A 13,041-nucleotide genomic window follows, 5' to 3' on the forward strand; every position below is an offset into this window, starting at 1 on the left:
CCATAATTCATTGTAATCATTGTTGAGCTAGGAGGTAGGATGGCAGTCCCCCTTACCCTTAAGTAATATGCGGTCCAATTTTTATAAGAACCCATTCCATAATTGAGGAATTATTATTATTTTTCACCATTTTATGCGATAGGTGTTCGAAAGGGGGACAGGGAAGGAGGGTTTTTGGAAAAATAAAATAATAGCTAAATTCCAGCCAAGTTTGGTACAGATAGTTGGTAGATTTTGCGTAATGCGGTTGCATACATGTGATAAGAATTTACGCTTTTTTATGAGCATGCTTATGGTTTAACTGCAGAGGAGGAGAGTAGAGGTAGTCTGGACTAAGATTGAACATTAAGAGTGAGGCGATTCGATTTAGAGATCATAAATAACTCGAAATAGATACCCATATTGCATTTTTACCATTTTTGGGGTATGGGGTAGTGGGTGAGCCCCCCTTTCCCCTTTCCCTACATGAATGAAATTTTAACCCATGATATGTCCCTAAGAAAGCAGTATTTGTACCAATTTTTGTGAAAATCCGTTCAATAACCGTTGAACTATAATTGTTTTTCATTAATTTTAGAGGGTAGGTGTTTGGGAGGGGTAGGGAGGTATGGCGATATCAACAAACGAAGTTCAGATCATTCAACCTTGGAAAATTAGCTACCTTCCTGCCAAGTTTGGTGGAAATCGGCCCGGTAGATTTTGCGTGCGTGCGAATCTTTTGTAAAATTTTACGTTAGGAAAAAAACGGTAACATAAGTCAACCACGTGCTTTAGGGTGTTTTCTACTCTCTGCGTTAAAACAATTTGGCATAATTTGTTATCGAGAGCAAATAAAAAAAATCCAAAGAAGTTTCACAAAACATGATTTGCGTGTGCTACAAAATCAAATTATTAATTGGAGCCGTTATTGTCACTTTATACTTAGATCATTCGAGGCTAATAAGATGAAGGTGATTTAAAAAATCACTCTTTCGTTTCTCCGTTTATCAAACTTTTAGTTATGTATCCGTTTCATATCATTCATGGCTATTTTGCAATCACTTCCATTATGTTTAGGAATCACTTTGGAATTGTGGATCCTACACAATTCATCAGCAGTACCAAAATTTCATAAGAGGTAACTGTTGCATAAATGTTAAAACTTTTTAAGATAAAATTTTTGACAATGTTTTATTTTCCAGATTTTAACAAATACAAGCTTACCAACGAGCTTTAAGATCAAGCTGAACGCCAGCGAAACAACAAGCAGACTATACCGATTTTTACATTTGGAGTAAGATTTTTTTTCTCTTTCAAAATGTTCTGTCTTCTGAGTTCTTTTTTGTTTTAGAAATGCCTGCCAGAAAGCGTTCATCGTCGGCAAAAGCCGCGTCCAGATCTCAAAATGCCAAAATGATGAGAGCGCAAGAGACTTCAGATGATCGACGCAGACGATTGGAGGCCCTGCGCAATTATTCTGCAAACGCTAGAGCCGTAGAATCTGAACAACAGAGGCTAAGTCGTTTGGAAAGTCTCAGACAACATGCAAGCACTTCGCGAGCTAATGAATCCATGGATTCAGGAGAAACTCGCCGCTATAATCTCAGAAACCGTGCAGTTATTTCTAGAGCCTCTGAAACTGATGAGCAGCGACAAGCTCGACACCGAAATCTTAGAGAGCGCGCCTCTGAGTCCAGAGCCACTGAAACAGAAGAACAGCGACTAGCTCGACAACAAAATCTTCGAGAGCGGGCTACTCAATACAGAGCCACGGAAACAGAGGACCAGCGCATAACTCGCCTCCGAAATCTTAGAAGTCGCGCAATTCAGTCCAGAGCTACTGAAACTGAAGAACAACGTGTCATACGACAGAGCTCTGATCGTCAAGCACACGCATCTGTAAGAGCTTCAGAAACTTCCCAGCAGCATGATTTAAGATTGCTATCTGCAAGGGAAAGAAATAGCCGACATTTTTTAAGAGAAGCTTTCCACTATAACCCGTGCATAGATTATGCAAGCAATTCGAAAGTGGCTATTGGCAATATGACTATGCTTTGCAGGTTTTGCAATGCCAAAAAGTTTAGCTCAGAACCTGCTGGAATCTGTTGCAAACAAGGCAAGATTAAGCTTCCTCGGCTACAAAATCCACCCGAACCATTGCTAGGGTTGACGTTGGGCAACTCAGCTCAATCTTCGGAATTCTTAAAAAATATTAGAAAGTATAATTCGTGCTTCCAAATGACATCATTTGGTGCTTCATCAATTATACGTCATGGTAGGTATCAACCTACTTTTATAGTACAAGGTCAAATATACCATAGGATAGGTTCGATGCTTCCTCCCTCAAAAGAGCCTCCGCAATTCTTACAACTTTTTTTTGTTGGCGATTCATTGTCCGAGGCTGAACAGAGGTGCTCATACATTAGTAATGCCAAATTTCCCATTGTTATGGATTTGCAAAGTATGCTGCACGAATGCAATGAGCATATCAAACTATTCAAAACGACCTTAGAAAGACTGCCCGATGATGAACATAAAATTGTGATACGGGCAGATAAAAAACCACCCAACGAACATGAACGTCGGTTTAATACTCCACAAGTTGATGAAGTTGCGGTGGTAATATCAGGGACTGAATTCGAGCAGCGTGATATCGTTCTTCACCGTCGTAGTCATTCTTTGCAACGGATCGCTGAGACCCATCGTTGCTATGATAGCCTACAGTACCCAATTATTTTCCCATATGGAGAAGATGGATATCATTTTAATCTTAGGCAAGTAAATCCGTTGACTGGTAGCTATACATCAAAAAAAGTGTCATCAATGGATTTTTATAGATATAGGCTAATGGTTCGTGAAGGGGAAAATAATCATATTTTGCATTGCAGGCAACTATTCCATCAGTTCGTAGTGGACATGTATGCCAAAATAGAAAGTGAGCGTCTTTTGTTCATAAGACGACACCAACAACAGCTGAGGGTTGATCAATACATCCATCTTAGAGATGCTGTACACAATGATGGAAATGTCTCCAACATTGGCTCTTTAGTCATTCTTCCTGCTTCTTTTACAGGAGGGCCAAGACATATGCATGAATACACTCAGGATGCCATGACATATGTTAGAATGTATGGTAGACCTGATTTATTCATTACTTGCACCTGTAATCCGTCATGGGAAGAGATTAAAAACGAACTTTTCGAAGGCCAATGTGCAAATGATCGTCATGATTTACTGGTTAGAGTATTTAAGCAAAAACAAGCCAAATAATTGACGTTATCACTAAGGGCCATATTTTTGGCAGATCTCGATGTTGGATGTATACCATTGAATGGCAAAAGCGTGTACTGCCGCATTCCCACAATCTCATTTGGTTGGTCGATAAAATTCAACCAACGCAAATGGATGACGTCATTTCTGCGGAGTTGCCCAATCAAATGACCGATCCCGTTTTGTTTGAGGTAATAAAAAAGAACATGATTCATGGTCCATGCGGAACGCTGAATCCAGAATCTCCCTGTATGAAAGACGGAAAATGTTCTAAAAAATATCCTCGATCATTTTTACAGGAAACCCAATCTGGAGAGGACGGATATCCATTATATAGACGTCGATCTTCAGCCCAGGGTGGATTCGTTGCCACATTGGAACGGCATAACCGAGCTGTTGAAATTGATAACCGGTGGGTTGTTCCATATTCTCCCTTATTATCAAAAATGTTCCATGCACATATTAATGTTGAATACTGTAATAGTATTAAGTCTATAAAATATGTATGCAAATATGTGAACAAGGGAAGTGATATGACAGTTTTTAACATTGACAATGGAACAAATGTGGACGAAGTGACTAGCTATCAGTTAGGAAGATACATCAGCAGTAACGAAGCTGTCTGGCGTATTTTAGGATTTTCAATTCACGAGAGGCATCCAGCCGTTGTTCATCTCAGTGTACATCTAGAAAATGGGCAAAGAGTCATTTTTGATAGGCATAATGCTTCGGCAATAGCCAATAACCCACCCAATACCACGATGACAGCATTCTTTCAGCTGTGTCAAACTGATACTTTTGCTCGGACCTTACTATATCCTGAAGTACCAGCATTTTACACATGGAATGCATCCAGCAAAACGTTTTGCAAAAGAAAACAAGGACGGATCGATCATGAAAGTGGGCAATTCATTAGTGACGCTTTAGGGCGCGTGTACACGGCCATCCAAATAATGCTGAATGCTTTTACCTTCGCATGCTACTTCACACAGTACGTGGGCCCCGATCATTTGAAGAATTAAAAACGGTAAATGGCCAAGTGTGTGAAACTTATAGACAAGCATGCCAATTTTTAGGGTTACTTGAGGATGACGATCATTGGGCCAAAACGTTAAAAGAGGCTGAATTGATTTCAACACCTGAACAAATTCGGAATCTTTTCTCTGTAATTCTCACTTCCGGATACCCGTCAGCTCCTCTTGATTTATGGAACGAGTTCAAGGAGGCTATGAGTGAGGATATTTTGTTTCGAATTCGAAGTGAAAATCCATCTATGGAAATATCTTTTAATACCGATATTTTCAATCAGTCACTCATCCTCCTTGAAAATAAATGTATGGCAATGAGGAATGAACCATTGACTTCGTTTGGTCTTCCTGCACCTGTTCGCGACAATGAAAATGTTTTACAAACAGATTTCATTCGTGAAAAAAATTATGATGTTGCGCAGCTTAATGTATTCATCGCTCAAAACGAACCTGCGTTAAACGAAGATCAGAAAGCGGCTTATGACAAGATATTGTCTAAGGTCGCACGTCAAGAAGAAGGCATTATTTTCCTTGATGCTTCTGGGGGAACAGGAAAAACATTTTTAACCAATTTAATACTAGCCAAAATAAGAGCGAATGGTGATGTTGCACTCGCCTTAGCTTCGTCAGGTATTGCAACAACATTAATGGATGGAGGACGTACTGCTCACTCTGCTTTAAATTTACCACTAGATATCGCTAGAAAGGAAACACCTACTTTAAACGTTAGTAAAGGAAGTGGAAAAGCAGAAGTGTTGAAAAAATGCAAACTAATTGTATGGGATGAATGAATGTTCTGTGGAGTCGATTTACGCGTTAAATTTTTTTTTCATGGACAATTTTATGTAGCATGTTCTAGAGTAGGATCTCCAAAAAATCTTTTCATTTTATGTCCCGGAGAAAAAACCAAAAATGTTGTGTACCATCAAGTGTTGTAGCGTTGATTAGCTTAGAACTATTCGTTTGTGGTTGTTTATTTATTAATTAATTAATTAATTAATTAATTAATTAATTTATTTATTTATATAAATAATTTATTTATTTATTTATTTATTTATTTATTTATTTATTTATTTATTTATTTATTTATTTATTTATTTATTTATTTATGCGTTTGTTTGTTTGTTTTTTGGTTTTTTCTTCTTTTGGATAGAGCACCTCCCATTCATTTACGTGTTCAATGTATAGTTAGCAAGATCTGTATGATAGAACGGATGGGAAAGAGTGAATCAAAATGAATGGATGAATGAATGAGTTGTTCTGCAAATGGATTGAATCCCTTCACCCTATCCCAGGGTAGTGTGAAGGCGGTATTCGCTCCTAGATCCTACTCAACACGTCCACGTCGTGCAGAATGGTAGCATTTCATTACAATGAAATGACTAAGTTTGAGAGGGCAAACAAACTAACATTCAGCAACTCAATATAATAACAACATAACATAAAACCATGAAACCCAGATGAAATCGGGCAAATCAGCTAGTTTCTAATAAACCCAACAGCGATCGATAGAGGAACGAAGTGTATACAATAGTGAGCCTTTCAAGTTTAATAAGGAATGTAATGTAAGGAACAATGCTTTAGCGCATGTGAATGGAATATAGATAACCGACAACATGAAGATGGTTATTCGCTACATATTTTCAACGTCGAACGTCTCACAAAGTAAAGAATCAGTCTAGTTGATATCTTGCTACCAAAAAGGCATTTTGACTGTGTTAAAGATGCATAAGATGAGATGTCTATTACATTGGAAATTAGTTAATGGAAATAAGATTCGATGAGCAAGGTGAATTTCCGACTCAATTCTTCGATATTCAAAGATGTTGCTCTTGCTTTACCAGATTACTGGTTGTAAACCAGATCATCTGGTTGTGTGATATCTTTCTGATAATGACTCCCCGCTTATAGCGACTACTATCGATGGATTTATTTCATTTTACACCAACTCACGATTTGATAAGATTCACAAGACATTGTTATGGTTCAAGACGCGCCCGATACTGAGACATTTGAGGCTCTTTCTGGAGCTGAAAGTAGGATGAGAAGCAGCGGACACCTGTGTTACCCTTATTTTTTGCGCATCTGGAATAATCACGACATAGAACTCGAATCAAGATTGAATATTACGGTTCATGAACGATAAAACTAACTCTATTGACACCTTGATCTTATTATTTCATCGACTAGTACAACTTATCTTAAAGAGCAAAATTGATGGACATGGGGATCACGTTTTGGTCACGCATCAAATCCCTAACTAAATTCGGTGCTACAAGGTCCAAAGGACATTGATTAATTAATTATTTTCAAATTCAACGAATTTCTGTACGACAAGTCGACACCGTCTATACGGACTTAAAGTCGGGTTTTGACGTACTTATTCATGACAAGCTTTTCACGAGATCGGGAAGACTTGACGATGCCTTCTGACTTTCTTGTTTGGCTTAGTTCTTACTGCATTTTCCGGCTTTTAATTCCAAAATCCCCCCAGGGTGGGGGGGGGGGGGGGGGGGGCGCGACAGCCGAGCGGTAGCGCCGGTTAGAAAATTGGCCCATGAGCGCGGGGCTCACCACCTCGACGGCGTAGGTTCAAATCCCAACCGAGACCGGACCCTCCCCTGTACGAGAGGATTGACTATCCACGTACTCATAGGGTAAAAGTTTTGTAAGCCCTTAACGGGCAGGCATGACCAACAAGGTTGTTACGCCAATAAGAAGAAGAATGGCAACAACATGACAACATTTCTGTTCTACTAAGTCACATTCAATATCTAACTTATTTCAATGCCGTCTCATACTTATCATTTTCACGCGGTAGATACTTAAGACAGGATGTATAGAAATTTCCCGATGGTATCGTCATGACTAACTAACTAGCAGCAGACGAGTCTATATGTATGCAGACGGCCTTAAATTGTACTGTGAAGTGTCCTACTTGGCGGATTGTTTGAGGCTTCATTAATCTTTAAACGTGCTCTGCAATTGGTGGTAAGTTAATTTACTAAGGCAGCTCGGATGGTATTCACGTATTGGTTTGTGGATCAATGCCAAAATCTCTGCTGTTCAATGTATGACTTAACTGTAACCCTTCACAGCAAAATTACGCGTTTTATAATGATTTAATTAACAAGGCAAGCAGGAGGCTAGCAATGTGCTTAAAATAACACCTCATGTATGAAATGTTAGGTTGGCCCTTGTATTCAGGGGCAAAACTTGATCACCCCACTTTAAGCTGTGGTTCAGTACGATGATCCACTACATTCGCCATTCAGCCACTATCGGGGTAAAATGAAAATTTGCTCTCTCCCTATCAATCGCGTCGAATGCTTCCCGGGCCACAAACCCTAAACGAACTCGTAGGCTGGTAGCTCAGGCGGTGTTTGTGGCAAGACTTATTCGTGCAGCTCGTGCAGCTAATTTTCTAAGAATTAGATTTACCAAGACGCGTGCAATTTCGCATCTACGACCGCCATGAGTAGAGTATTTAATATGAATTATCATTGTTTTGTCTTCAAAAATTGCATAGCATTTTTTGAAGCTACAAAACTCGCAGACCTGCACTTGATGTTAGTTAGGTGTTAGATTTAATTTTTGGGTTCATTGCACACTTGTTGATAAAAAACCTTGAGGGACCTAGTATTGTCCGTCTGATTTTACTGAATAAATAAACAGAAACCAACAGGTAATTGTTTATATTGAATCTAAACTACAATGTACATAATCGGTAGTTTTAGGGATAAAAACAAGCGTAGCTCTGCGCATGCTTAATGAAACTCTTTCTTTCTTTTCCTGCTGTCACGGTAAAATCCCAAATGAAGCCCCCTACTCGCCGCATCTTCGCCATTTTTTCTACGGTTGCACCTGAAAGATATGCAGTAGGTACATCAATTTATTTTGAATATATGAACCGTTGAATTTCCGTTAGAAGCTGTAATGATTTGAACTAATCGGTTAAACTGGGCAAGATGGACAGCATAAACCAATGAGTTGGACTGAAGAAATGAGTTTGAAACGGCGGCGCGCCGCAATCAGACTGCGCTAAGTCTACCGAAAAAGAGAGTTTGCTATAAATTTGTGAAACAAGGGGGGCCCGTGGGACCCCCTCATACCACACCCCTAGGTTGATTGCGTAGCCGAATTTTCATAAACTCATACAAATAATGCATTTCATGTTGTACATCCTTTCCAGTATAACAAATCACACATTAAATTCAAACGGTTCAAACGACGGCATTTGTTTCACCCATTGCATACATCTTAGGTACATCCGCTAACAAATGGTGTAGCCACGACAGTGATTTCGGCTGGGGGGGCTTCATTTGGGATTTTACCACTCATGTAAGTAATGCATGAGGGAGTTCATGTCCTGTCCACTATAATCAAACGATTCATCCAACAGCATTTGTTTCACCCATTGCATACCTTTTAGGTACAGGTACGCTCACAAATGTGTAGCTACGACAGTGATTTCGGCTGAGGGCTTTATTTGGGTTTCTACCAAGTTTAAAAACTGTCATCGTTGAAGAGAGATTATTTTTGTGCAAAACACCGTCTTAAAAGCCAAAAATGTTTCATCTATGTTAGAAAAAAATGTCGCTAATGTATAAATAATCCTTACCCCGTTCGTCTTTCGAATAACCACATTTTTTCGATTTTTTGTAGCAACTTTCCAATTGTTTCTAACGCCACAATTGGAAAACTGAACACTTAACACTAAAAATAGAAAAAAAGAAGTCAATAATTATACAAATGGAATCTTTAAAAGTGCCTCTTTATATTACCTTAAAAGATATCTAACGATTCATGATTGAAGAATTATCTTCTTTATCCACAATCAGACGATAGTAAATTGTATACTTCTGTGGGGTTGTGTTCTACAGGGCCATAACAAGAAAAGAAATATTTAAGATTGAAATAATTGTACCCTGCGACATTAAACAAGAATGCACTGAACATACCTATATGATTCATGATTCATTTCCAACCAAATAAAAGTCACTGAACGGGGTTCACTAATGTTAATCTAAGAAGCAATGAAAGGAAAGAAAAATAAATAATTGAGAACATGTGTAAGAATTACTTCACCTAAACAAACAACTTTCTTACCTGCATGGATTAGTGTTAATCCATAATAGGCGAGATGGCTCTAAGGAATCCGTTCTCGAATTCTTTTTCTGAAAATCGATCTACAGAAGCACGTGCTGCTTCCCGAATTTTGGAATTATACTCGGGAGTATTGTAGAGAATGGTAGCAATGCATCTCGCATAATCGTACGCATCAAACGCTAGGTACCCATTTTGACTGCCTTCGGATGTCTCGATGATATCCATCAGCGGGCCACCGGATCGATTCGCTACCATAATGAGACCAGCTGCCATACAATCGACCACACTAATGCCAAAATGTTCGTTCCACATGCAATGCAATCCAATCTTAGCCCGCTGGTAGCACTGCAACAGCTCCTGGTATGGCACGTTTACGCGGAACTCGACCGAGTTTTCTAAAGAAAGATGTTTCGCAAGATCCTGCATATTCTTCACTCGAACGCGGTCTTCTTCGTCACGACACGACCCAACAATAAGTAATCGCAGGCGATTCCATAGTGCTTCATCGTTATTCAACAGAGTACGCAACTCATACATTGCCTGCAGCTGAAGCGGATGATCCTTTTCCGGACGGTACTGCCCGACTGACAAAATGGTGATTCGATCGTCTTGTTCATCAGCTAACGGTTCTAACCTCTTCAATTGCGAAACCTCACAAGGAGGATACACCCGATGAGTTTTATATGGCACGTCCCACAGCGAAACGATGTGATTCTCGGTCCAGGTTGAGTTGACCATGATGGTATCGGCGCAGCGTCCTACCCATCCGTATACCCGTGAGAATAACCGATAATAGGCTATTTTGAGCCATGTGGCGAATGGATTTTTAGCAACGTACCCGCGATTGTTGTAAGCTTGCGTGTGCGACTGAACACGTCTCAACATGTCCGTGCTGATGGTTGGATAGTGTGTGTAGCATCCGATCTTACAACCACCAAAAAACGCGAAAATAGGATACGTGAAGGCATATCCCATTGTGTCGATGAATACGTCCGGCTGAAGTTTTAACAGGGCTTCGAAACCAAGCACAATGGAACCGATACTTTGGCCAAGCAATGTGAAGTGAGCGTATCTGGAAGCTTCTACCCAGCATCGCTTGCTAAGATACACGAACGTGATACGTTCTGCGCTCAAAGTGAGATTGAAATTTCCTTCCGCTTTCTTCAAAATATCCGCCGGTGTCGCATCCGAATCGCCGGTATAAACGTAAACTGCAACATCCTCGTAACGATTTAGCAAGGAACGAATGGCGCACCACAAAACCCGTTCCCCACCGCCGCCAGCATTGCAATACGGATGAAAAAAGGCTATATGTTTAACATTGAGGTTGGATCTTTTACGCCGCTGAAACTTAACCAACTGGCGCAAAAGCACACATACTGTCAGCAGCCCGATCGCTAAAAACGATCCCAGGAAGAACAGAACGTAGATCCTACAGCATGAAACAACAATAAATAAGTTTTCTTCGGAAACAAATATCAAATTATCGCTTGTAATTATGATACTTACAAACTACACCAGCAGAACATCTTTTACTGTTTGAGACTGCTGCTTGTAGCCAATCGAAGGCTTCTATGATTATTGAGCAAATCACATAGAATTATACACTTCCACTACACAACGAATGGCCCGGTCTTGACGACAAACAAAATGCGTGTTCGCTTTTGACGTCTTCATTTGCCAGCGGAGTTGCATTTGCAGGTGGAGCTAACAATGTGTCTCATGACCAAGGTTACTAGACAAAGCCACGAACGCCAAAGGCTACGATAGTAAATAATTTCTCTCGGGGTCCACACTACAGCGTGACGTCGCGTCACGAAACGCGACGTCGCGTGACAGGCGGCTGAACTCCATATAAAAAAAAATGTCGCGCTAGGCGATGCTAGTTCAGATTTACTCCAGTATGGCTTTATTTACTCCAGTATGGCTATTGAATCCAGCTTCCTGGGCCTTCGCAAGCTAACCTGGAGACATACCGCGTGACTACATTAGGCGTACCATACCAAAAAACTGGTGCGGCCCAGGTGGTAAAAACCGTTTTTTCTCTCTTTCTAGCGCACCATCGGCTCTGGTACGCTGTCACTCGACCGTACCAAGTTTTTGGTATGGTACGCCTAATGTGGTCACGCGGATAGACCTCTATTGGTTAAGGACTGGCAACTAAAGGCCATATGTCCTGGTTTTCTGTGGTTTTCGATTTTCTGTAGGCGTCGCCTTTTGACTGCCACCATGCGGCCAGGAGCACTGCTAGCGGCCAGGAGCACGCGCTCGGGGTCCACACTATAGCGCGACGTCGCCTGACAGGAGCTGAACTACATATAAAAAAAACCTTGCGCTATGTCGCGCGAATCGCGCTAGATTTTTTTTGCATGGAGTTCAGCGCCTGTCAGGCGACGTCGCATTACGCGACGGTGCAGTCTGGAAAGCGTGTCGGGGTCCACACTACAGCGCGACGTCCCGTCACAAAACGCGACGTCGCCTGACAGGCAGCTGAACTCCATACAAAAAAAATGTCGCAATAATCGCGCTAGTGTAGAAACAGCGAAAAACGCGACGTCACGCTAGCTCTTGTTAAATGTCAATTCGAAACGTAAACAAACCGACAGCTGGACAAAACGTTAACAAACCGAATCACAAACGCGCAGTTCCAGTTCGGTAGTGCATCAGAGCGGATGTTAGCAGTGCACAAGTTTCCTGAAAGGGTTAGCGGAAAAGTAAGGTTACGGCACGACCGCGTGGTCACCCCGAGCTGGAGCTCAGGTCAGAAAAATCCTAGCTGCCGCACATCTCGTTCTGTTTGAGTCAATCAAGCGGACCACGAGTTCTTGTGTCCTGACAACGGAAGGAATTATCCCTCCCGTGGCCGGCGGGTGGACATATGGCTATTATTAGCCGGTCCTAAAGGACGAGCCCCTTCATAGGAGTTCGGACAGAGTCGGTACGCCTCTGATTACGAGTAAGGGAACAAACGTTCGACTTAGCGTAGGAGGATATACCCCGACTCGCATAGCGAAAGAAGAAGAAGAATCACAAACGCGTACAAAACGAGCAATATTCTTCACGAAACAAATGATGTTTCGTTGTACTGCTTATTTCTAGCCTTCACAAATGTAATTCAGTTATGCAACTCTGTTTTAATTGATTTTTTTACCAAAGTTTTTTCGGGTGCCGAAACGTAAACAAACTGCTCTTCAACAAGTAGGAGATGACAGAGAAATATATACCTCCTACGTTGGTGCAAAATATCGTCGTTGTTTGTTTTAGGTTGTTTTCTCAGTGAATTTCAAATGTAGAAGCGCCAAACTCACTCAGGGTGCATAAAATACGTAGATAAACAGATAACATGCATTACTACATCAACATTCAACAAAACAATTTCGCCAACGAGCGCCGAGTCTCGGGGTCCACACTGCAGCGGGACGTCGCCTGACAGACAGGAGCTGAACTCCGTATAAAAAAAACCTTGCGCTATGTCGCGCGAATCGCGCTAGGTTTTTTTTGCATGGAGTTCAGCGCCTGTCTGGCGACGTCGCGTTACGCGACGGTGCAGTCTGGAAAGCGTGTCAGAACATTCAGTCTAGTCTACCTAATTTAAATTTCTTGGTTTGGTATTGTCAAAACGTAAATGCAAAACATCAGGTGCAGCCCGAGGAAA

The 13,041-nt window shown here is 41.0% G+C and overlaps 1 protein-coding gene across 5 annotated transcripts in view; it reads right to left on the bottom strand.

Annotated features, from left to right (window-relative positions):
* LOC131260218 (GDP-Man:Man(3)GlcNAc(2)-PP-Dol alpha-1,2-mannosyltransferase) overlaps positions 1-10,991 on the bottom strand; it is a 164,799-nt gene extending 153,808 nt beyond the window's left edge. The window contains exons 1-6 of one of the 5 annotated variants that reach the window (XM_058261905.1): positions 10,896-10,991; positions 9,387-10,818; positions 9,239-9,303; positions 9,062-9,154; positions 8,899-8,993; positions 6,194-6,362 (exon numbers count right to left, since the gene is read on the bottom strand). In XM_058261905.1, the coding sequence (XP_058117888.1) occupies positions 9,402-10,818; positions 10,896-10,915 (1,437 nt within the window). In that variant the 5' untranslated portion in view covers positions 10,916-10,991 and the 3' untranslated portion in view covers positions 6,194-6,362; positions 8,899-8,993; positions 9,062-9,154; positions 9,239-9,303; positions 9,387-9,401. Of the gene's footprint in view, positions 1-6,193; positions 6,363-8,067; positions 8,142-8,665; positions 8,994-9,061; positions 9,155-9,238; positions 9,304-9,386; positions 10,819-10,895 lie in introns of those variants that run through there. The other 4 variants (XM_058261906.1, XM_058261904.1, XM_058261907.1 and 1 more) reach the window with 4 other exon arrangements.
* Positions 10,992-13,041: the final 2,050 nt, after the last annotated feature.

The sequence above is a fragment of the Anopheles coustani genome, chromosome 3, assembly GCF_943734705.1.
Source record: "Anopheles coustani chromosome 3, idAnoCousDA_361_x.2, whole genome shotgun sequence".
Lineage (NCBI taxonomy): Eukaryota > Metazoa > Arthropoda > Insecta > Diptera > Culicidae > Anopheles > Anopheles coustani.